Source organism: Eleutherodactylus coqui, chromosome 1 (genome assembly GCF_035609145.1).
Source record: "Eleutherodactylus coqui strain aEleCoq1 chromosome 1, aEleCoq1.hap1, whole genome shotgun sequence".
In the NCBI taxonomy this organism is placed as follows: domain Eukaryota; kingdom Metazoa; phylum Chordata; class Amphibia; order Anura; family Eleutherodactylidae; genus Eleutherodactylus; species Eleutherodactylus coqui.
The window spans coordinates 473,293,831-473,320,076 of NC_089837.1; the positions used below are offsets into that span (position 1 = coordinate 473,293,831).

General features: G+C 45.9%; 1 protein-coding gene across 1 annotated transcript; it reads right to left on the reverse strand.

Annotated features, from left to right (window-relative positions):
- On the reverse strand, positions 1-25,127 carry ATP6V0D1 (ATPase H+ transporting V0 subunit d1). Its single transcript, XM_066584438.1, has 8 exons — positions 24,869-25,127; positions 11,477-11,648; positions 10,117-10,295; positions 8,981-9,060; positions 6,672-6,749; positions 5,766-5,942; positions 3,918-3,995; positions 1-2,525 (listed from the first exon to the last, which is right to left on the reverse strand). The coding sequence occupies exons 1-8, from the start codon at positions 24,996-24,998 to the stop codon at positions 2,364-2,366; spliced, it is 1,056 nt and encodes a 351-aa protein (XP_066440535.1). The 5' UTR covers positions 24,999-25,127; the 3' UTR covers positions 1-2,363.
- Between the last annotated feature and the right edge of the window lie 1,119 nt (positions 25,128-26,246).

The following is a 26,246-nucleotide window of genomic DNA, read 5'->3' on the forward strand; positions in this document are numbered from 1 at the left end:
TAAATTTCAAGGTAAACACTTTATTACCATATACATATATATATATATTTATTCATATATTGATGTCATGTTAGAGAGCATCCATTCACTGAAACAAAGGAATCATAAAACATATTCATTGCACACTAATAAGAAATCAGACAATAGATTCTTGGAAAGATCTACTCCTTAACACTGAAACATTGGGAGTCTAAAAATGTCACTCTTGAGGAGTCCAGCAAAGGAATTAGACCAAATGTGTTCTGAGATCATGGCTACACTCCATAATAAAGTTTAAGAAACGGGGTCTTTGGAAAAAAAAACAAAAAGATATAAAAGAACACCAGATAGGTGATGAAAGGTACTTGATAGATGAAGCAACGTGCAATAAGGCGTGCACCACTTGTCTTCTTAAGATGTTAAGAAACTATGGGGAGTGGATATAGGTATACAGCCTCACCAGCACAGATCAGATGCATCAATCTCTACACTTCTGCTAGATGCTCTAAGAGACTCTAGATTCTTGATTATTTCACATATAATCAGATCCTGTGAAACTGCACTATAAAAAGACTTATCACAAGATTCTGCCCCAAGGAGGTGTGTGAGATCCCACTGCTCAACACCAAGAAAGTTGGAGTTAGGTTAGATTGGAGAGCAGAAAATCACTGAAGGAGGGCAAACCAGCTTTGGAGCAAACAATGAGTGCAAACTAACGCCATGATGAGTAGTGCACAATGTGGTTCTCATGAGTTGGACTTCGGGACTCATAAGCCCTCACTAGCTGCTGGTAAGTCACACTGAAGTGTCCTGTTTCTTCAGAGACAGTAGGAGGGGTGTAATTGTTGTGGTATAAACCTGAAAAAGCTATTCCCATAACCAAGTGGTAAACCATACTGTGTATGGAGTCGCACCAACCTAGCCACACACTCCACTATTATTTTGTGGCGGCCCTATATTTACTATGCACATTCCTATTGAAGATGTATCCAGTGAAGGCCCCATTCTTTACTTTGTACAGAGGAAAGGGCAATAACCGGAAACTTTTTGAAAGTCAAAGAAGTGATGCTGTAAAAATAGCCATACAGCAAGGGAAGGTGCCCACAACTCCTAAAAGGCCTATAGGTAAAAACTGGACAAGTATTACTCACAGATCCGCTTAATAGGATGTTAATGCATAATGTGGGATTTTATGTGCCATTTTGTATCATTTACTTAGAAAAAAAAAAGAAAAAGCCCTATCCCCGTTTGTATAGCTGGTGGAGAGTGACATTTTTATTAGTGTAAACATCTATTACAGTGATAGAGGTACAACATATTACAATACTACACATAGTCCTATGCTAGGAGGACTACAATAAACATGCTATGTCACATCTAAGATCTCTGTAAGCAGTTCACATCCCTCTAATGAGTCGTTATAAAGCTATTATCTCGTACCCCGACTGCTTGAGTTTCAGCGAGTACTTGTAGATCAGCCCCCATCACTGCATTGCTGAAGCTCTGTTCACATCTGCACTGGAGCATCCCAGACAAATCAGCTTTGTCCGGTACAATGCTGGGCGGCACGATGGAAACCCAACTGACTCCATTATAGTCAATAAGGTCCATCGGTGCCATTCATGATGCTAGAGCCAGCACTTCCATACTCCCCTATGGGAGCCGGACAATGGAAATAGTGCAAATGTGAACATAGTCTAACCAGTAAGTGATGTGCTTGTGATGACGCAGGAGCAGTGACAAACAACTTAAGAGTACGTTCACACCTAGCGGATATTGGTGTGGATCTGCACTGAAATAAACAGCATATTTTGCGCTTTGGGTTTTGTTGCGGTTCTGCACCAAAATCCGCTTTCCAATCCCAATTTGGTGTAGATTTTGACGCATACTTCAAAGTGCATTTGCAGTAGATATTCACCCTTTCAAATGAAGGGGTGAAGTCAGCTGCGGATGTGCATCAAGATCGGCACCAATAGTGTGGATTTTGATGCGGTTTTTGATGCAGATTTTCTACGGCCGATGATTCGCACCAATTTCACTTTGCATTAAAGTATCCTCAGAATCCCAAACACCAAGGCTGGTGGTGAATGACACTGTAAATCCAGATAGGAGAACTCATCGATGCACTCACATCTACAGATATTCATTTAGAAGGATTACACTAAGCTTATAACTTTGTCACAGCCAGAGGGAAGGCAAAACCACCAGTAGTTCTCTGCCATATACATAGCAAAACCAGTTGCCGATTAGTTAACAGTTAAATAAACTTTTGTTGAATCCAAAAATTTGATGTCACATCCTCCCCATGGACTGGATAAGACAATAAGGCAGAGGACGCGTCTGCAGGGGTGACCAGGGGGGAGACGAGGGGTGTTGGAAATGTTTTAGAAGATGGGAATGTAGTTATCAATCTTGGCTCGGTGTCTCTGGGCGATGCACTCTGCGATCCACACGATATTCCGGCATTCTTGCTCCTTTAGCTTCACAAAGGCATAAAATACACCAAAGTGGAACTGGTTTAGAAAGGCCAATTTATTCAATTTCACCTGTAAATGGAAAACAAAAACTCAATTTTTTGCAGACTATAAGACTCTGGCATGCTGAATGTGAATACTATCCAAGGTTACTATACCAATACCCGCTATATTTCCTGCTAAGCATCCTTGTAATGTCCACGGGCGGGTCGGATTCCGTGCAAGGAATCCCACATGGAATCCAGCCCTGCCCACGGCCGATTGGCCCTGGGTACCTGCATACCTGGGTAACAATGACTGGGAATATAAGACGAAGTCTCCTCCAGAAGGAAACGATAACCATGTACTAACAGGCTGTTTGGGGGTTTTGCCCCTCATTGGCGTACAGCAAGTTGCTAGCTGAGTGAGAGGCCTATGACATCGGTTGGGAGGGGTGGAGTTTCTCCTTAGGACTCCTCTATACGGATGTGTGGCGACAGCATACTACGTATGTGGGCTTTGCCTATGTAATACGCTATACCAATCTGCCATAGACTCCCATGTTGCCGCTTGCAACCCATTATACATGCCAAGATAGTGCATGGCGATTGGCAGCATGCAGCAAGTACGCAATGTGATTGTTTACTTGCTGCATGCCTGTCTCTCGCGGGCGGCATGCAATGAATTATGCTCATGTGACCTCGGACGGAGGAAGAACACTTAGTAGGTTAGAGGTGATTTATAAGCTCATGCATGCTCTTCCGAGAAATTTATGCAAATGACAGGATGGAACAATGCCTCTACAATGCCTATAGCTTGCAGGAATGTTATCTTCTAATAGGTGGCGCTGTAGAGGCATTGTTGTATCATCCATTTGCATCAGCTTCCAAGAGAAGCATGCATGGCCTTAGAAGTCACTTCACACTTACTTGGTGCTCTCCTTAAGGAGAGACGTTTCCCCTCCTGATCCACTTCAGGGAAAAAGTCCAAAACTCTTTAAAATCATTGGCTTTAAAGGGTTGTTTAGCCTCAGACTAAATGTTCAAATAACCAGTAAATAGTGTGTTAAATGGGTATCCTTCCATACTATGACAGAAATAGGCAGAAGGATAAAAATGTTCATCTGGAGCTCAGCAACTTTCCCTGGAGGCTCATGAAGAACCAGAGACGCTCCACCACAGTGTTGCCAAATTTTCACGGCTCTGCCTTAGACCGGTCTCACATCTGCGTCGGAACCACTGTCGCAGATCCGTCTGCAGATACCGGAAGAAAAAGCGCTGCATGCAATGCTTTTCCTTCCATCCCAAAATGGGGCAGCTGGGCGGAAAGTGGGCGAACCCCATAATAATCAAGGGGTCCGTCCACTGGCATTCCCCTTTCTTGCTGCCCAAATGTGTGAAAGCACCCTTACTAGATGCTTTTCCCCAGCAGCGTGTGCCGAGGGCTGAGGCTACATAGACATGGTGTTCCTCCACATATTGTTACCTCGTGTTCGAAGAATCTGTCTTCCAGTGTTTTATCTCCAGGATTGTTTCCTGCGCCTTCAAAGAGCAGTTTGTACTCCTAAAGAAGACAACAAGGGTCACATGTTGGGATGTACATACAATAACAGCTTTATAGTATGTTGGCTGCAGCTGCTATGACCATCATGGGCACAGCAGGCAAGCAGCTGTCACCGCCGGGATCAGTGAGGTTTCATAAGCTGCTCACAAGGTAGTACCCGAGGTGAAGGCAGCACTATTAATCTATTCTTTGTATGACTCATGGACCCCCACCAAGAGAAAAAGACGAAAACACAGAACTCTCTGCAATTAACATGTAAGCGTATTATGACAGAGAGCACCAATAGTAGTAAATACATTTAGAACAAGGGCTCATTCCAAAACACGGTGAGGAGGGTCAATGAAAATAAATGGATTTTTATTGATCCACTCACACTTGCGTATAGTAATTGTGAATTACACTGGTGTAAGAAAAAATAAAAAAAATAAAAAAAAAAAAAAATCGCAGCATGCTCTATTTTATCAGATATTACATGTGCAAGAGCCCTATGGTTCTCTGTGGGTGCATATGATACGCAATGCCAACGCAAGCACTAGCGTAGCAGTTGCGTTTTTCACACATGCTGTATGAAAACATGCTAATGAATTAAGGGGAAAAAAAAACAGGATCATCATTCTCGGCTTTTTTTCTCCGCTTGCGTTTTTTTTTTTTGGGTTGTTGTACGCTTAACATACTGTACATACGCAGATATACGAGGGCAAAAACAGACGCATACGTGATCATACGCAGGGAAAATTAAAGGGACACGCAATTGCAACGCTGCGATAATTATGCATACGCCCGTGTGAGCGAGCCCTTATATGTACGATCCACAGGAGACAAGATAAGCCACATATACAGGGACGGATTTCTGGTGCGGAATCCGGAATCGCCTCCGCGTTTCGCAGCAATAACCCTCCAAACCCTCCATGCTATAGAAGAATGATTTTTCATGCACACGAGTGGAAACTAAGTGCAGTTTTCGCTCGCAGATTAAAAGAAAACATTTTTTAAAAGCAGCACGCTCCATTTTCCTGCGGTTCCCACACGGACGGGCTGCGGGTAAAGGAGTTTAAAAACAGACAAACTGTACTGTGCATGTCTGACAGTGGGCCATGTGGACCATCCACAGTACAGAGAAGCTGCAAGATGACAGGTCTGCACGGACGCCAGCAAAGATGACAACAGGTATGTGGAGTCACCCGCTGCGGTCAGGGCTGGATTCTGTGCGGGATTCCCCACACAGAATCCGTGTTTGCCGTGTGCATTCGACCATAGGCGTGTGATCATGAGGGTCTGACTGCTGGGACCGCCAAAGGTCACAGAAAAGGGGGTCTTGAATGCAGCCCTAGTAGAGCACGTGCGCTGTGGCTCTGTGCTTGGCAATTTCCCATAGAGATCATTTACAGAAGATGATCGATTCTATGGGAATGAGTAAAGAAAGCTAAATTAAAACACACGGCATGTCGCTCCTCAGAGGTCTCTTCTCAGAGCTAAAGACATTTAATTCTTTAACTCTTTCTAGGGCTCTTTTCTAACTCCTGGAGGATGCATCCTCCAGATGAGGGCGCACCAATGCTTTATAGAGTGATAACATTTTGTCTCTGGCTTTAGAAGCAGCTAACTGACATTACATGCTGCTCTGTAGTACCTGAAGATCTCTCTAGTTCATGCAGAAGTACCACAATGGTAAAGAACTGTATAAAGGACGCATCCCTCTAATAAATCCTGCTTTCAGGGAGGTGGTGAGTAAATGAAGTGCCTTAGGGTAAGAATTGAACATTTACTTACAGGGTAATAGTCCGCTACGGTTTTGACCTGCTCGTAGTCATCAGCTCTCGCCAACTGGGCCAGCCCTTCGGGGTATAACTTCCCGCAGTGTGGGAACAACTTGGCACGGTCTTCTTTAGAGAGCTCTGTGCCAAATGAATTAATTGTGATGATAAACGCCCGGCGGTCGGCTTCAAACTGTAGAAAGAGTAGAGTCGTGTCATGAGGCTCAACGCTCGCAGGCAAAGACATTAACGTAATGCTACAGTTTCTAATGTCAGATAAGCCTTGCACATGGTGTTCTTCCCACGATCGCAGGGCATGGGAAGGCTAAAGGGGTTTTGTGAGTTACAGAATATTGGTGACAGTGGGGGAAGGAACTTTTAACCCCTTAACTCTACAGGACATACATTTACGTCATGGAGGTTTGGGGTTTGTATGGAGGGTGATGGGGGGAATGGGGGTCAATCTCACTCCATACTATGTGGGTGCTGGCACACAACTAAGAGGGTATTACCATCCGAGACACGATTATGGCACATCAAAAAGTACATGCTATAGATGTCTGCCAGGAGTACGTTGCACTTCCAGGACTTCTACCTATTGGGAGGATGAGGGTCCCCTTCTCCCCCAAATCAGCAACTCCACAGAAGTGGGGACCCTTCCATGCATGCACGTAGCTGTTTCATTGTAGACTATGAAAGTGGCAGTAACGTCCTAGCACTTTCTCCACTTCAAGATAAGTGGAGAGAGCCAGACGCATAGATGGCCACCTCAAAATAATAACATTATCATAATATATTTTTTTATTATTATTCATATAGACAATTTAACACACTAAAAAATGGTTGCAGTTTTCTCAAGTAAATTGTAAAATAAACACTTCCTTATACTACAAACTATAATCTTAAGAAATAGAAGACCTACCTCAAGAATGGGACACATGGCATCTCCAGTTGTGCCTCCGAGGCTTTTACAGAACTTGTAGAAGGCCTCCAAGTAAGCCTGGGAATGAAACACCAATATATGAAGACATCCTATGGCTTCAAGTGTATGCTGTACATCTATCTACAAGGATAGCCGATTCACTCCCCATGAGAGTTTAGAGATTTCTTCGCCCCTCGCACTCACATGATATTTGTAAAAGCATGAAGCAAATCCCCCTAGGAGGCATTAGGAACAAGCAATCCCCCATCATATAACGTCCAATAACCAGTATACATTACAGGGATGCCAACAAATCCCCACAGGGAGCCGGGTGACATACTTTTTATCCTCACCCGCTCCTGTGATCCAGTGTTCTCACCCTCCGAAGATCGTGCCGCACTGGAAAATCTCTGACTGTTTTCATGGTCCTGTGCGCACTCTCCTATACAAGTCTATGGAGGAAGCGCGCCCACGGGACTGTGAAACAAGTCCGATTTTTACAGCGCAGGCTGGTTATAGGCGGAACACGACACCTCCAGCGGCCATTACTGGAGACGCCAGGCAGCAAAGACGAGGGCCTTCTTTAATTGAAGAGACAGGCAGAGAGCCTGGACTGCTTGCAGAGGTGAACCACCTAGAAGATGGTCCATTGCTAATGATCATACAGTGCAGGAAGACCGATCTGAAGATGGGAGCCAGAGTTGAAAAAATAAAGCTACTGCTGGATTCCCCATTATGTCGCACATGGATAAGTATATTGCACTGATAAAGAACGCCTTATCTTACTTTTTGCTTAAGTTAACTTCTTATAAGTATAAAAGGAAGAAAATCTGACAAGTAGGATTACCTTAAGAGCAATTCGCTCCTGTGCCAAGAAGCGGTAAGGATGACTAGGGCAAGAACTAGAACTTTCAAAAAACTCGCTCCTTCAAAAGATAGGACATGTGACTGCAGTCCTCGCATCTAAGGTCCGTGCTGTGTGAAAAGATACGACTTGACCTAACTTTGGTGCGAGCTGTGCAGGAGTTCCCATAGACTCCTATGGGAGCTGGAGTTTAGCGGCGTCCAACGCTCCGAAAAAGAAGATTACAAATCTTCTGCTAACCGAAGGAATTCCAAACAACAGTGCTAAACCGAGAATCACATTTTAAATGTACCGTGTAAACTCCTGTTAGTCCCCGTGGGGATGAGGGGAAAGCCCTGAAAGGTTCCATTCATCTCCCTGGGTGTTGCCTTAATCCCCGCAGGGACTAACAGAAGTTTACAGCGGAATATTTAAAATGTGCTTCTGGACACCAAGCTTTTAATGTCCCGCTGTAAGCAGTATGGAATTCCTCCAGCAGCAGGGGACTCCCTCCACATCTCTCCCTAGCATGCGGTTCCCTAAGAGATTTTCCCATAGCGGGGAGACAGAGGGAGATGGGGTTAAAGGACTTTCCCGACAGCAGGAGGGATCCACCCTCTAGCCCCGCCCCTCTCAACTTGCAATGGGGAAATTCCAGGGAGGAGACGTCTAGCCCTGCCCTCTCCCTAGCCTTGCTTCTCCCTCTGAGCTATGGGGATATCCCTCGGGGATCCCCTGTAGCCCTGCCCCCTCTCTCTCTCTGTACTATGGGAATATCCCCCAGGATCCCTATAGCAGGAAGAGAGAAGAGATAGCGGGCTATGTGGGTTTAACCCACAGTAGGGAGAGAGAGAGTGGAGCTATGGGGAATTAACCCATAGCAGGAAGAGAGAGAGCAGTGCTATGGGTTAATCCCCCATAGCCACGCTCTCTCTTTCCCTGTTATGGGGAAATCCCAAAGCCCTGAGGGACTGCTTCTCTCTCTCCTCCTGGACCAGCTGCGCTTTTTTTAACGCAGCACACTGCTCCAATGAATAGGCGATTTTCACGGTCTTCTGCTAGTGAAAAAAATCGCCCGTTCACGTGATTTTTTGTGCTGTATAGCTGCAATTTTTTTTCCCCACACACCTAAACTGCGCTAAGACCACACTTGTGTGAACGAAGCCTAGGGCAGTAATGTGGTAAATCCTGGAGTAAGAGGGAACTGAAGACTTAGGTGTCATAAGCTCTCAAAAAAAAGTTTAAATAGACACGAGGCAGAAAGAAAGTGCTTTTACAATAGATTTTTCCTTAAATCCACATACCACCATGTCAAAATGAAAAAGTGTGGATTTCTATGCTTCATTAAAAGTGGAAAAGTTAAGACATCGCTAAGAATGATGCTGGTAGATGTACATCAAGATCTTAATGCAATCTGAAGAATCTTGATTTAGGTTCCATAGTAACAGGCATTATCTGTACCCACCTTGTAAAGCGTGTTCCTGATTATTTCAATGTTCATTTCATCAAGATCTTGCTCCGATATGCAATCCTGAAAAAACGCAGCTAAAAAACAAAAAACACGTCCTTAATAGAGATCAGTGATAACTAAAGCCTTCAAGCTTCACTTATGAAATTTAGGTTATTAGAGATCAGTGAACTTTTGAAAAGTTATGTTTTCTTGTTGTTTTTTTTTTTGCAGCGGCTCAGTGGATTTGGCTCAGTGGTTAGGCACGGTTACTTTTCAGCACTGGGGTCCTAGGTTTTAAATCTGACCAAGGACAACATCTGCGTGGACTTTGAAAAATCTCCATGTTGTCCTTGGTCAGATTTGAACCTTGGACCCCAGCACTAAAAGGCAGCAACTCTAAACTTTGAGCTTTTGCTTCTTACTTTTCCTTCTCTGGAGGAGGAGAATAAGAAGAAACTAAAAGAACATACAAACACCATACAAAAGTTGTGCTTGGTCAAAATTTAACCCTGGATCCCAGGGCTGCAAGGCAACAGTGCTAACCACTCAGACACAGGCACTGACGGGCCATCACTACCATTTCAGGGCTCTTAGTGTTCAATACCAGTTTTAAAGTTTTTTTTATGGACTTCTAGCTGAAAAGAATCACCTGAAGCTCAGGTTCTTGCCTTAGCACACTTTTAGCAAAGGTTCTACTGCTTTGGTTGGCTCAACACTAGTTTTTAGTATGAGTTAATATGAGTTATCAGTTTTCTTAATTCTCAGGAAAGCCAATTTGCGTAATTTTTCCCAGGGAGCATTGCCTGTAAGACTCCCTAATACATGGAAGGTTCAAGTCTGCTGTGGTTTACTGATGGGGTCCAAGAGGGGAACATCCCTTTCCCCTGTGATGCCCATCCTTCCTAATAGGGCATACAGTAAGGTCAAGGCTTCACTCAAAGAAAACTGCTGCAAATAAGTCCCACTATGGATTATGGAGGTCATAAAGTAAAAGGCCAGAGATCTGCAAACAACCAATGACATGCTGGAATAGCTGTGTGGGATACTACACTATTACAGGAAAGGTATCGCCCAAATCTTCCGTTTCCCAGGTACAAGATGTGCTGCAGGTTCAATAAGGTCTTCATAAGACAACAGTGCATAAAACTTACCTAAAGGAGTGTCAACAAGTATGGCGTTATACAGCTCCGCCGGTGTCTGGGCAATGTTTACCGCTTCCATTTGTTCAAAGCTGCCCAAGGGATGGCACTTGGGCACGAGCTCAGAAATTGAACGCTGATGCAAGGTGCCCGTAATCAGCAGGATAACATTGTCAATCATATAGCTGTACCTGTGAGAAGAAAAGGTGTCAGTGAAGTCTTTTTTTTGCCCATAACAGCTAGACAAAGATTCAGCACTGTGGGGTAGGTGCTAAAATTACCTTCTTATACAACAAACGTAACATGTTAACAATAGAAAGCATATATGTATGCCCTCTGGCGGCAGGGTTTGTATGGGGGTAGAGCGGCTGTCTTTGACAGCTGACACCCACCCACAACGGCAGCGATAACTTTGATCTCAACTGTTATTCATTTAAATTCTGCTGTCAAACACTCAGATGGCCCACCAGAGGGCGCAACTTGCCTTTGACACGCGAATTGCCTCCGAACCTGCAATAAGATAGCAGGGTACCGTTCAGGTGTCATGGCAGCACATAAACCTTGTGAAGGTCACCAGGGCTGCCATGTATTTTCGTCTGTTAAGATATGCCTGCTGAGTCATCAATAGAAAAAAAAAAAAAAAAAACACACGAAGTCATGGACAACCCCTTACGCCAATTCCAGAAGACAGAATTGCTGCAAGCTCTTACTTTTCAAGCACGGTATTAAAGGTGTAATGCCCTTCTAAGGTCGGGTTCAGATGCAGCAGATGGATCCGCCATGGATTTTGTCTACGTTGAAAGGTGTGAACTTCACAGTAGTAATCCGCAAAAAAAAAAGGAAGTTCTGCAGTGTCCATGCAGAAAATCTCATCTCCAGGCTGGTACTATAATGCACTGCAGAGTTTCCATGCACAAATCTGCGCCGAAAATCTACATTTCTGCCAAGTGTGCCCTTACCCCAAAAGTTCCTAATGAGTGTTAACAGGATTTCTTGTTACATTGTAAAACAGAGACATTTAGGCTGGGTTCACGCGGTGCGTAATTGTCGCGGAATTTCCGGCTTTTTATCCCGGGATTAGCCAGCCACACTGAAATTGACATGCCACACAAGTCAAAGACGAGGCATTTCAATTCTTTCTCCGTTTCCGTGGCGGACTCTCTCCTCTCTATGGGGGGAGATGGCCGCAGCAGAATGCAGGCGGCGAGGCCGTACCAAAATCCACAGCGAAAGGCCGCGGATTTTGAAACTTTATTTTTCCCGCGGTATTTGTGTGCAGTCATTCCGCGGGATTTTGATCCCTTGTGACCTCAGCCTAAGTGATAGGGTCAAAACCTAAAAAAACATTGGAAAAGAAAAGCCGCAAACTTACGTGATAAAGTCTAGGAAAATGGCGAGCGGCTCATACGACTGGTTTCTCATGTGTCTGAACTCAACCACCATCTTTTCCTTGAGCTTGTCATCAATGACAGAAACAGCAAGTGGCGAGGCTTCGTTAGCCAGAAACGTTCCATAGTCTGTGCTCTGAAGATGCAGCTTAAGATCTGCAGAACATGAGAGAAGACAAAGTATAGGGCACGTCAGCATATAGATTTGGTCTCCGTTTACAGGTCCTGTATGCTGTAGACCATTCAAGGAAAACAATGTTAATATGACATACACTGAATGGCTACTTTAGTAACCCCCACCAGCCTTGGGAAACACAGAAATGTATAGCTATCACTCGGTACTGAAATCATCCTGCAGGAATATTGGCCTATGCGCTGAACAGCTGACAGGTCGGGTTCATCGATTCATGCTGCTTGTGCATTCTGCACAGTGTAACATCAATCTGAATTCATCTGCCCAAGCAAGGATTTCTCTACTGCTCAGTGATCTAATTTTTCCACTCTTTCGCCCTCCAGAGTCGTCTTTCTGTTTCTCTTGCACAGCAACGGCACTTAAACCGGTCATCCGTTATAGCCCATCCGTGCTAAAGAACGACAAGTTGTGTGTTCGCAAACATTAGTTGCAGCACCAGCGTTGGACAATCTGCCTGTATGTGCACTACCTGTTCATCAAAATGATTCTTGACATCCTCCTCTGACCTCTTTTATTAATAAGTTGTTTATATTCACAGGATCCCCTCTTGCTGGATGTTTTCCTTGATCATACCATTCTTGGTATACTCTTGACACCACTACATGAGAAAACCCAACTGTCAGGACTCGAACCCAGGAGCTCCTGCACTCCGGGCAGTGGCTCTACCTGCTGAGCTATCCAGATCTTTGGATAGCTCCCCTGCATGACCTTGTTCTTGTCCCAAGCTCCGGGTTCCCAATTGGCTCCTTCACTGGACTTCCTATAAAAGCCTGGCCCTTCCTCCAGTTCCTTGCGAGATTATTGCACCTCCAGACAGTAGTTAAGCTCCACCACCTGCCTGCTCTTCCATACTGCAAACTACTACTACCCGTGTACAGACCCCTGGCTTCCACTGACTATCCTACGTGCCTGCTCCTCTTGTACTGTGAACCGATACTACCTGTGTACGACCTCTGGATTTCCCTGACCATGCTACCGATCCGTATTGATTACGACAACAGACTCAAAACCAGAACCAGATCGTTACACCCACAAGATTGGCAGTTCTTGCCCCAGCAAGTCTTGTATTGATGACTAGGCCTCATTGGAAGCTGCTCAGATCTCTTGACTTTCCCTGAAATTGATCCACGGACATTTGCCCACCTGATTTTATGCTGCACTCTGGGGTCACGTGTCTGATGTACATACTGAAAAGTTAAAATGGTGATAGGGCCAGTGTCTCTAATAATGTGGAAATTCAGAGCATGTATGTGTGTATATATAATTACACTTGGTAAAACAGAAAATCATTACATTTCATATTACAGATTGACATTTCAGTTTGAACTCTGAAACCCTTATTATACCAGCAGATTGCTACAGTTCTTAGTATAGGAGTAGATTAATAATGTTGTTAAAGGTGTTGTCTCGCGGCAGCAAGTGGGGTTCAGCACTTCTGTATGGCCATATTAATGCACTTTGTAATGTACATCGTGCATTAAATATGAGCCATACAGAAGTTATTCACTTACCTTCCCTGCGCTGGCGTCCCCGTCTCCAATCAGGAGGCTGGAATCGACACACGTGATGGGGCGGAGCCACGTGATGACGCTTAGAAGGGGCGGGGCCAGAACGCCACTGCTGCCGAACCGAGCGGAAGGCAGAAGACCCTTCTGCGCAAGCGTGTCTAATCGGGCGATTAGACGCTGAAGTTAGATGGAGCCATGGAGACGGGGACGCCAGCAACGGAACAGGTAAGTGAATAACTTCTGTATGGCTCATATTTAATGCACGATGTACATTAATATGGCCATACAGAAGTGCTGAACCCCACTTGCTTTCGCGAGACAACCCCTTTAAAGGTCGCCAGTGGCTACAGCCATACCTCATGGCTATTAGGTAAAGCCTCACAGCAGGGGGGGGTCACAAGACACTGGCTGGGGACCACTGCTGTAGACTCGGGAGATTGACAGATATTCCTCTAAGCACTAATACAGGGAAGGCAGACCATCACTGATAGGAGTCCGTTGGGCGGTCCTAAGCACAAAATGGACAGAGGTTAATTAATAAAAAATTAATTAGGTCTATTGAATCTTTTCTCACAAAACTATACAATCTGCTCATCTCCTCCTGCTTATAACATGCCGAACACAGATTGAACTGTATTCTCAACATAGCGGGTTCCCTTAAAGAGTGGATCTTGGTCTCCATAACAGAGAACTGGCCTGACATACTTCACATAAACGGGGGCAGGGATCTAATTTATTAAAATTTCCAATTTCTAAAAAGTACATTTACGAGAATCAATACTTATTGATACCTAAAAATATTCTTGAGTAGAATGCCCTATTTTGCGCCTACAACTCCTACCACCATTCCCGCCTCACAGAAACCTGGTGAATGGGCTGATGAAGTGTTTTAGGCTGCCTGTCCACGGGCGAGTTGTCATTGCGTTACCCGCAGCAATAATCCGGCCGCGGGCAATGCAGTGAACACTTTCCATGGGCTAACTATGAAAAGTGTAGCCCGACGTCCATGAGCGGTGAATCACAGCGATTCTCCGCTCGCAGGATTCAAATTGCGTCAGGCTCACCGCGGCAAATCGCAACATATCTATTAGATAGGCTCACTGCAGAGACCTGTCAGTTCTCCCCGTGGACAGGCAGCCTTATAGTTCTTAGCAGTGATATCACTTGGCTCAGAGGTTTCTGCTCTGCAAAGTATAGTGTTTTTCATAGCAGATGATTGAAGATAACTTTACTAATACTCAACATGCCATCCATAACTCAAAAGTGGTTGTAGATATTGAAAAAAAAAAGTGACTGCATCAATTGATTTCTGATAAAATTCTATCCTTAACCCTTTCCAATCCAATTTGTATCCTGGTTTTCCTAGGGGGCTTACTCTTTTTCTGCCGTTATACAACGGCGCTATCTGCTGGCTAAAGCCAGTACTGCATGAGGTGACACGCTAGATAGGCTCCGACAGCAGAGAGGCTGGCAATATACAGTAAGAGAACCCCGACGGACGTCATCCACCATCGGAGCTGTACAGCCTTAAATCATAATGTCTTCAGACGTCAGGCAGTGGATTGGAAAGGGTTAAATCATGTTTATCGTGACCCCCTTTCCACTGAAGTTTCTTGGCCTGTATCCAAAATGGCACCGACAGGCGTCATGAAGTTTTCCCCAACTCATCTAAGTGTTCTACAAAGTTTCCTACTTGCTCAGAAGATATTCTTTCTGGCTGGCCCCGACTTTTGAGTTACCCTCCGTCATTTATGTCCGTGTGCACGTCTTAATATATTAGGCACATGAAGCGCCGGTCCGAATAATTCTGGGCCCATGTTTTTTGCCAATATATGATGCTACTACGTGATTATATAGTAAAGTAGGTTATACTGCTAGAAGAAAAGTCATCCTTTTTTAAATCCTTTCTATCTTTCATAGTAATGATTGGAATCTTCATATAGAACTGCTTGGTCCAATCATAGGATGGATCCGTTAACTACAGGGGTGCCATTTTTTCGGTTCCTATAGTGGAACAGAAGAACGGAAACCCAAACGTAGAAGTGAGGAGAACCTAAGTGAAGACAGAGGGAAACCCTTTAAATCTAGAAGTAGTTTAGAATGGAAATCTTCCTCACTGCATGGACCTCGTTAGTCAGGCAAGAAGTGACTGCAATGAGACATGACAGGGCCCCTTAGGTGATCGCTGTGATGGAGGAGGCATCCTAACGTGGACATAGTCAAGATCAGTGAAACATAGAAGAATCCTTTTATGGAGCCGGTGTTGTAGCCTCTTGATATCATCGTCATGTCACAGACCGCGGCATAGTGATGTCACGCTAGCGCCAAACTCTCCAGAGTAAAAGACCTACCATGAATGACAGTCATGTGACCGGCCGCGCTGCGCAGCGAGAAAGGGGATAGCAAGTCTCAGCTGCATGACTTGCATGGTGTGTTGAACACCCAGTTGATGCGCACCGTCTCCTCCCTCGCTGCCGGTCACGTGACAGCCATTCAAGGAAGGAGCGGAAAGCGGGGCAGCAGCAACTTAGAAGCTTTCTAGGACCTAAAAGGGCGGCTAAACGCTCATATTGCAGCGATATATATAGCAGATATTATACATTTATTCGCTAAGCAAGCTGAAAAAAAAAAACATCTATGCTATAGTTTAATAGTTAACCCCTTAGTTACGGCCCCATTGCATTTTTACGTCCTAGCTAAGTGTGCTTTAACCCTTTAAAGACATGGCCTATTTCGGGCGTAAGGACGCAATGATTTTTGGGGGATTTTCATCTCAACTTTTCAAAAGCCATAACTTCTTTATTTTTACGTCGACACGATCATATAAGGGCTTGTTTTATGCGTAGCGAACCGTAGTTTTTTTTAAATCGGTGCCATTTTTGGGTACATTGACTATATTGTAAAACTTTTATTAATTTTTTTATGATTACAGGGAGAAAAAAAAAAGTCATCATTTCTGACATTGTTTTTTGTGTGTTTTTTTTTTAACAGCGTTAATCATGCAGCATAAATGACAATACATTATTTTTGCGGGTCGGTACGATTAGAACGAAGCCAGATTAAAAAAAAAAAAAAAATTTAAATGCTTTTACACAATAAAAACCCTTTTTTTTGGAAAGTATTTTTTTTTAAATCACTGCATTCAAAGTCCTATATTTAAAATTTATAGTAATAGGGGGAAAAGCACAAAAAAGTTTTTTTCACTTTTTTTTTTTTTGACCCGTTTTTGATCTTTTTCTTTTTACACTTTTCGTGTTCCTGTCGGGGACTTGTACCATAGCACCTATGATCGCTATGATAAGGCATTGCAGAACTTCTGTCCTGCAATGCTTTATAGCTTGTTACAGCGATCATAAGCACTGGCAATGCAGGACGCCTGTAGCTGGCGTCCTGTTGCCATGGTAACCTGACAGGCGCTCTGCGATTACATCACTCGAGCCCCATGACGTCACAGAGGGAGCGGGATATCCAACCTTCAGGCATGCGATTGCTGCTATCCAATGTAAAAGAAAAGTGAAAAAAAAGAAGGGTTTCAGCTCCCTTCACGGATCGCATCCATGGTGGTGCGCTGAAACTACTCACCCCCGTCCTCCTCGATGTCCCGTGATGATCTGGTCCAAAAAGGACCTTCGGTCGTCTTCTGCACATGTGCGCCAAAGGGAAAATTGTGACGCATGCGCAGATAACCAGATCCTCGCGAAACATTTGAAATCTTCTAGCAGTCGCCGGTGACTGGTCCCTGGGCTTGTGATTGCCGCTATCCAATGGGAAAGTAAAGTAAAGTTAAAGTTTCACCTCCCCTCATGGATCGGATCCATGAGGGGAGATGAAGATACTCACACCTGTCCTCCGCGATCTGGTCCTTACGTCGTCTTTTGCCAATTGTGACGAAAATGTTGGGCGAGTGCCAGAAGGGCTTGCGCCCCAGGAGATTTAAAATATGTAGCCAGGAGCAGAGTGATATCATCAGGAGCCACTGCATGCGGTTTCCTGTCACATGATCACTGTTATCCAATGGATAACAACAATCATGTAAAGTAATAAAAAAAAATTTAAAAAAAAGGTGTCAAAAGTTTTTAAGTTTCATCTCCCCCCACGGGGGGAGGATGAAATTACCTATCTAAGGTCTCTGGATTTATCCGCAGGCCCTACCCCGGCTTCTGCGCACAGCCCGACACCAAAGTGGCAGACGCATGTGCAAAAGCCGCGGATTGCCCGGGTAATTTAAAATCTCCCTGCTCCTGGCTACCAATCGAATGAGTTAAGAGGTCTAGCTTTCAAAATAGGGGTTATTTGTGGGGGTTCTCCATCATTTTGGCCGCTCAAGGACTCTACAAGTGTGCAATGGGGCCTAAATCACCTTCAAGCAAAATTTCTGTACTGAAAGCCACAGTCTGCTCCTTTCTGTTTGGGCCCCGTTGTGCATATTGACATAAAATTAGGGCCACAATGGGTATGTTTCTGAACACGGAACAAACGGGGGTATCCATTTTGGGGTGTACATTCCTCATTTTCATTTGCACTATAGAAAAAATATATGTCTTTAAAATTACATTCGCAAAAATAAGAAATTTTATTTTTTCTCGACTAAATTGCATTAACTTCTGAAAAAAAATGTGGGGTAAAAATACTCCTGACCCCCCCCGACCCCCCCCCCCCCTCAGTGAGTACATTAAGGGGTGTAGCTTTTAAAATGGGGTCATTTGTAGGGCTATCATTCTGACACCTATGAATCTTTGCAATCTTGTCTTGGTGCCGGAAAACAAAATGTTCCTCAAAATGTTGATAATTAATGTTAAATTTGTACGTCTCCTAAACGGTAAAAAAAAAAAAACCAAAAAAAAAAAACAACACTAAAGTTTTTCAAACGTGCATCCAGAATAAAGTAAACAGATAGGATATATATTTCTATCAAAAATGTGTGCAGTATGTTTGCACATATTTGAGATATTCCAGTTGAAAATGTTCCCAATTTTGGTCCCTCCTTTCCCGGGGACATGAGGCTGAAAATAAGAATAAACTCTCCTGCCCAGACGCTGCGGATCTTTCCTCTGTCGCGGCCAGATCTTCTTTCTTCGGCCCGGCGGATGTGCTCGGCATGCCGGCAGCGTGCCACGCGTATGCGCCGGGCACATCCGCCGGGCTAAAGAAAGAAGATCCGGCCGCGATGGAGGAAAGATCCGCCGCGTCCGGGCAGGCAAGTTTTAATTCAGGTACGGGTGTTCCGCGGATCCGAACGGCTTCCATTGGCTTCAATAGAAGCCTGCGGGAGACCCACACTAAAATGAAGCATGTCGCGGTTTTTTTCCCGCACGCGGAACCGCGCCTGAAGGGAAAAATGACATCCGCAGGTATTTAACTACCTGAAGGTGTCTAATGCATCCCTATGGGGCAGGGAAAACGCTGTGGATTTTAAATAATCTTTTCCCCGTGGACATGAGGCCTTATGGAGTTATTCTATGTTAAAGTGACACGTGTCAGATTTCCAAAATTTGGCCTGGTCATTAAGGCGCAAACAGGCTTGGTCACTAAGGGGTTAAAGTTTAATCAATAATCTATAGAACAGATTGACAGGTTTTTATTGGCTCACTTTGTAAGTGAAGTTAATCTATCTGTAATCACCCGAAACCTATCTGCGGCTGCAAGTGTTTTGCCGATCTTAATTTTGGCCACTACCTACTAGTGCAGGCCTGAGCATTAAAGTACTGTGCTGCCACCTTGTGTGACAGTTTGGTATTTCAGAGTATCAACGTACACTACCAAAAGTCCAGACATAACTTTTCACTTTATTTTTTGTTTCTTTACATTTTCTACATTTTAGGTTCATATTGAAGACATGAAAACTATGAAGGGACATGTGCAATTAAGTAGTATACAAAACCGTGCTAAACAGAGCAGAATATAATTTAATTATTCTTCAAAGTAGCCCCCGGTCGCTTTGTTGACAGCGTTGCCCTCTTGGCATTCTCTCAGCTTCATGAGGTCGTCACCCAGAATGGTTTTCCAACCGTCTTGAAGGAGTTCCCATCGGTGCTCAACACTTGTTGGCCGCTTTTCCTTCATTCTGCAGTCCAACTGACCCCAAATAATCTCACCCGGGCTTAGGTGGTTGTGGAGGCCAGGTTACAGCACTCCATCACTCTCCTTCTTGGTCAGGAAGCTCTTACATAGCCAGGAGGGGTGATTGGGGTCAAATGATGGTCCCACTAAGCACAAACCAGATGGGATAGGATGTCCCTGCAGATTACTGTGGTGGCCATGCTGGTGAAATGCGCCTTGAATTTGGAGAAAGTCACCAGTAAAGCCCCCCCCCCCCCCCCAATCACACCTCCTCCGCCATGCTTCTTGGTGGGGACCTCACATTTAGAAATCATCCGCTTGCCTTTACTATGTCTCCTAAAGACATGGCAGTTTGAACCAAAATCACAAATTTTGACTCCGACCATTTGCACTGGCCTAATGCCCATTTCTTGTGTTTCTTGGCCCAGACAAGTATTTTCTTCTTGTTGATGTTCCTCACTAGTGTCTTCCTTTGGAGCAATTTGACCATAAGGCCTTGTTCACACAGGCGACACTGCAACGCCGTGAGGAAAATCGCAGAAATATTGCTGCGGTTTCTTATTGGCGATACCACGATTTTGTAGCGCTACAAAGTCGTGCAACACATGAGGTGACTTGAAATATAGGCCCTACCCCGGAAATAAGCCCTAGCTGTAGAAAGAAAAAAAAAAAGTATACATCACTTTAGAAGTGCTGTCAGCCCGGCTTCATCTTCTCCCTAGGTCCCCAACACTATTGTCCTTCATCTCTTCAGGCTGGGGATTGAAAAATCCCCGCCTCGAGGCGCTGGCTGTGATTGGCTAAGCGTCAGCCAATCAGAGCCAGCGCTTAATGTTTTTTTAAATTTTTTTCCTGCGGTTATGGCTTTGACAGTAGGATTTCTGTCAAAGAGGAAGGCTCCATAGGGAAACATGGGCTACAAAACCTCAAGAGTCGGAGGCATATCGCTGGACTCGCGAGGTATTTGTGTCGGGATGTCGCATGCTACAGAACATTGCGTGTGTGGGCTTCAAATACATGTGATTTGTAGCATTGGAGCAACCCGACAAAATTGCACGACTGTCGCCCGTGTGAACGAGGCCTAAAGTCCAGATTCTTGCAGTCTCCTCGGAACAGCTGAGGTTGAGAGGAGTCAGGTACTTGGTCTCTGTGAAGCATCCATGCAGAGACCTAACCTGAGGGAACCGGACACCTGCCTGAACACCATGTTGGGCGAGATGACACGGAGCCAACGTTTCCAGATTGCCACCGATGAAGTCCTTGCATCTGACAAAAATGTGACTCTTTTCAGAGTTCCAAGCTCTCCCATAGACTTCTACAGGAGAACGCACGCGCGGAACTCGGAAAAGAGTCACATTTTCATCCGGCTTGCGGACTTCATTGGCGGGAATCAGGAAACGGGTGAGTATAAGAACACTGCACCCGCCTCCCTGTTCAGGCAGGTGACAGGTTCCCTTTAATTTGTGTTTCTGAGGTGGGTAACTAATTAACTCCTCCGCAGCAGAGGTAAGTCTTGGTCTTCCTCTCCTGGGGTGGTCCTCATGAGAAACCGTTTCATCAAGGTGTTTGAAGACATTCCCAAGTGCAATCATGAAAACCATCCGAGTTCTTGACATTTTCTGGATTGACTGACCTTCAGGTCTTAAAGTAATGACGGACGGTCATCTCTCCTTATTTACTGACCAGGACATGTGATTACCGCAGCCAATAATTGGCCACAGCAGTGACCTTCTATAGCCAGTGATTGGCTGCAGTAGTCACATGTCCTGGTCAGCCGCATCCAGGAAGTACAGAGCGGCTGTAAAGTAGTTGGAAAGCCCCTTTAAGAAGGCAGGAAATTCCACAAATTACCTCTTGACAAGGCAAACTTGTTAACTGAAGACCATTCCGGGTGAAGACCTCATGAAGCTGGGAATGCCCAGAGTGCGCCCCGCTGTCTAAAAGAGAAGGGGGCTACTTTATAGAATCGAAAATGAAAAAACATATTCTGGTTTAACACTTTTTCTGTGTTCCTTCATAGATTTCTGCTCTTCAGGATCGATCTACAATGTAGAAAATAGAAAGCCATGGAATGAAAAATGTGTCCAAACTTTTGGCTGGCACTGTATGTAACAGAGGTGCCATTTACCAGCTACCCTGAGCTGCCATCCAGAAGCCTCTTATTATCCTGGTCACACTGGGCAAAAAAAAGGCTGTTAAATAAATATACTCAATGCGGTGCTGAATTTTTATTTTCGTGGTACGGCGCCACGGCAGCTGACGGCCCGTAAACCTGTCACATGAAGCCCCCAGAAGGTTTACAGGAGGTCATCAGTTACGTCCCTGTCGGCCTGCTGCATGCAAAAACCCTGCAGAGACGGGCCAAAATCCGCAGGGAATCGGCATTCACAGCCCTAAATCCGCGCACGGCGGTGTGAGCGAGCCCCAATACAGCCCTAAATCCGCGCACGGCGGTGTGAGCGAGCCCCAATACAGCCCTAAATCCGCGCACGGCAGTGTGAGTGAGCCCCAATACACGCAGCTTTCAGCAGTGGTTTTAATGTGCAATTAAAGCTGTATTGACAGGTTAGTTCCATGTGTGATTTCTGTGCGCTGCGACATGCGCAGAATTCGCACGTGAAAAGACCTTATTGCCTTCAATGAGTTAATTTACATTTTTTAGGTTGAAAAGTCACAGCATGTTCTATTTTGGGGCAAATCTGTTTGAGAATCGCCAATTATTTCCTATGGGTGCGTGAAAAAAAAAAAAAAAAAAAATCTATATTGCCCGATGCATTTTTTCCACTGTAAGGATACATTCACACTGGCGAGCGCAATATCAGGCCGAGAAACTCAGCCTGGTATAGCGCTTGCCAATGTGCGTTTTACCTGCAGATGCGAGGCGTTTTTCAGGCAAAAATGCCTTGCTTCTGTGAAATTACGCCCCTCCCGCCCGTGTTTCACGCGCCATTGAGGATTGTTTCTCATTGATTTCAATGGGAAACATTGCATGGCACACGGCATAGGCGTGCCACGCGAGGCCTTCAAAGCCCCATTGAAAACAACGGACGATGAGATCCGAGGTACGTGAAAAAATAAATAAAAAAATAGGACATTCAGCGATTTTATTTTGCCTCGTAGCATCGCTTATATGCATGGCGCCATTCAGCAGAATCGTGCGCTCGTGTGGATAGCTATTGGAGCAATCTGCGATGTTTTTTCATGCATGCTACATGCAAAAAGCATCGCAGGTCAAGCCGCCCACAAAGAAGCATGGGGCGTCCGCACTGCAGTCAGCACCTGTGGATTTGATTTGCGGATGCCACACATAGAAGAGAAATAGCAGCATGCTCAATTTTACCGTGGATTCCGCGCAGATGGGCACCGCTGATCTCTATGGAAGAGAGCAGTCCGCGGGTGCCGTGGACACGAGGCCTCACACACTACTGCACAAGTATCCCGCGGGGCGGCAGCTCGCAGGCGGATTCTTTTGATGCAGTTTTTGAAGCCAAAATCAGGTGTGAATTATGAAGGGAGAGAAAGAATAAGGGCGCTGCCACCTACTGTGGTGCCCCATAGTGCCAGCAAGATACTGAGCGCATTGGCTGCTACAGGGGGGTGCGATTTCTGTAGCTTCCGGTAATCCTATTGTGTGCCATGCTACCAGTAACGCAAGCAGCTGAAACCATGCCAACCTGCAGCGGGCAACGGCCGGAAGATTTAGCTAGTAATCCTACCCTTGGCAGCTGCGGGTGGGCAGGTGTCAGCTGCATGCGGTTTATTGCAGTGTGTACACTTAGGCCGCGTCACACGAGCGTGGCATTTTGCGGTAAAAAGCTTTTTTTTTTGCACGTGCATCGGCGAATTTTATTGTACTTTTACTGCGCGGAAGGGCATGTGCAATTGTATGCGGGAAAGAAAATAGCAGCGATTAAAATAACGAATTAGTCTAATGAGTTCTTTTCCCTGCACAATTCCGCAAGGATTAACCCTTTCCAATCCACTGTCTGACGTCTTCCTACATTCTGATTGAAGCTTATACAGCTCCAATGTCAGAAGACGTCTGACAGGGTATTCTTACCGTCTATTGCCAGCCACTCTGCTGTTGGAGCCTCTCTGGCGCACGCATACTGGCTTTAGCCAGCAGATGGCACTGTTGTATAGCAGCAAAAAGAGAAAGCCTTTTAGGAAACCCTGAATCCAAAATTGGATTGCAAAGCGTTAATGCATGGCCTGGCGGAATCTTTGTTCTTCCCCATTGACTTCTTCGTGGACTTTTGCTGCCAAAAGGTGCAAGATAACAGAGCGCGCTGCGCTTTATTGCGCTGCCAAAACGCACAGGAAAAATCCGCGCTTATGAACGAACCCAGTGAAATCATGGGGTTCCATTCTCTCCGTGTCGCACACAGATACGCCCGTGTGAACCCGCCCTGAAGGACAGGCGCTTCTCTTCTTGTCTGAATCCACTTTTGGTTTCGGTTTCAAAAACTGCATTAAAGAATGTCAGTAAATCCTACCGGTGTGACGGCGCCTCAGGAATAGGAGCGGAATGTACAGACATGTTTGTTGCCCATAGCAACCAATCACTGCGCAGCTTTCCCTTTTTTTAAGAGAAGAACACAAAACGAAAGCTGCGCTGTGATTGGCTGTTAGCACTTTTACGCAGTTTCATGCATTCTCTCGCTCGCTCACGGAGACACTTCTATTGTGAAACCTCGGGAATGACGGACATGTGATCAGCAGCAGGAAGGAGCTGATGTAACGCACGGTTGTGCAACGCTACCAGACCGACCCCCTGCAACACCAACAGCCTAATCAGAGGGGAAGATAACACACGGAAGTGCCAGAAGTCATGGGATTTTTTAAGATGCTGTAGAATAGCGAGACCGCGCCACCTGTATGGGGTACATAACAGCTGGAGGGTGAACTGGCACATAAGGGTAATGTCACATGATCCGGTTGGCATGACCAAACCATACCTGCCTACAATAGCAAAGGGCCAAACAAACCTGCAGCAAACTGTTGTGGCCACTAGTTGCCGCAGAGGGGTGGAGTTTGGCCACATGTAAACTATTGGTGGCCTATTCTCAGGTAGATCATCAGCGGGGGTCCGTCACCCCAAGCCTCCTCCAATGGACTGCTAATGTCCTTTCACTGGGCCTGTAATATTAGGCCTGGCCACTGCAGTGAGAACGGAGCTGTCTGCTTCCAGCAGAAATCAGTTCATTGCATGAGTGAACTTTACCTGCAATACCAAGCCTGGCTACTGCAAGGCGAACGGAGCTGTCTCCTTCCTGCACAAGTGTATCAGCCCAGAGAAAAGCTGACCAATGGGGATCCTCGGCGACGGACCCCACTGATCGACCCCGAGGACACGCCATCAATAGCTTCCTGAGAGTTGGTGCAAGCGAACGGGGGTAAGCGTGAAAGGCGATGATAGCGGGGGGTCCGCGGATACATGCAGCCTCACATCCCCTCTATGGCATGGAAGTCATTTTCTGGGGTCTCCAGAAGCGAGGCGTAACCAGCAGGGGGGGCAAGAGAGGCGACCGGTTACTACGTGGTGCGTCCGTCCATGACCCAGCGCCGTTTCTTGCAGTTGCCATGGGTACCCTGCCCTGCGCCCCCACACTCACCCTCCAGGGTCTCGCACTGCACCAGGTTCAGGTAGTCTCCTTGGGTGAGGATGCCGGCCTTGAACCCGCGGACCAGCCCCTCCAGGTAGCCGCTGTCCACATTGAAGTAGAGCTCGGAGAAGGACGTCATGGCGACAACGGCGGCGGCGGGAGGAGGAGGACGGTGACGTCACCACAGCGGCTACCAGCACGGAGACGGGAACTGCTGGACTGCACGGCTCCGAGGAAGTCCGATGACGAGTAGGTCACATGGTCTGAGGTCACATGACAGGCAGGAAGGGGAGGGGCGTAGTGTTCTGTCATAGCAGCATTAGAGAACAGGAGAAAGTTGTGCAGCAAAGTGCGCTCTGTCCGCCCGGAAATACCGGACCGCCGCTGTAGTCAGTGCGGAGCGGAGATGTGGAAGAGCCCTAGGGATGGGGGAGCTGCGGCTACCTCTGTATACAGCTGTGGGGGAGGGGTGATGGGGAGCAGCAGGGGTGGGGAGAGGGGTGATGGGGGGCAGCAGGGGTGGGGAGAGGGGTGACGGGGAGCAGCAGGGGTGGGGAGAGGGGTGACGGGGAGCAGCAGGGGGTGGGGAGAGCGGTGACGGGGAGCAGCAGGGGGTGGGGAGAGGGGTGACGGGGAGCAGCAGGGGGTGGGGAGAGGGGTGATGGGGAGCAGCAGGGGTGGGGAGAGGGGTGATGGGGAGCAGCAGGGGGTGGGGAGAGGGGTGATGGGGAGCAGCAGGGGTGGGGAGGGGGTGATGGGGGGCAGCAGGGGTGGGGAGAGCGGTGATGGGGAGCAGCAGGGGGTGGGGAGAGGGGTGATGGGGAGCAGCAGGGGGTGGGGAGAGGGGTGATGGGGAGCAGCAGGGGTGGGGAGAGGGGTGATGATTTGAATACACTATTTTAATTATTCAACCCCTTAGTGACAAAGCCAAATTTTGCATATCTGACATGTGTCACATTAACATAAAATAACTCTGTAAAGGTTTTGCATATCCAAGTGATTCTGACATTGTTTTTTCGCCACATATTGTACTTCATTCAGGTGGTAAAAATAGACCAGTAGAACTTGTGTATATTTATTAAAAGTGTCAAAATTGGGAACATTTTGAAAAAAAAATGTTTTCACATTTTTAACTCATATGTGCAAACCTACTGTAAAAAGTTTTTGATAAGACATCTGTTTGCATCTGTTTACTTTATTCTGGACGTACATTTAAAAAAACTTTATTTTTTTTTAACTATTTAGGAGACGTACAAATTTAACATTACTTATCAGCATTTTGAGGAACACTTTATTTTCCTACATCAAGCCAAGATTGCAAAGGCTCATAGGTGTCAGAAGGATAGATACCCCCACAAATGACCCCTTTTTAAAAACGACACCCCTT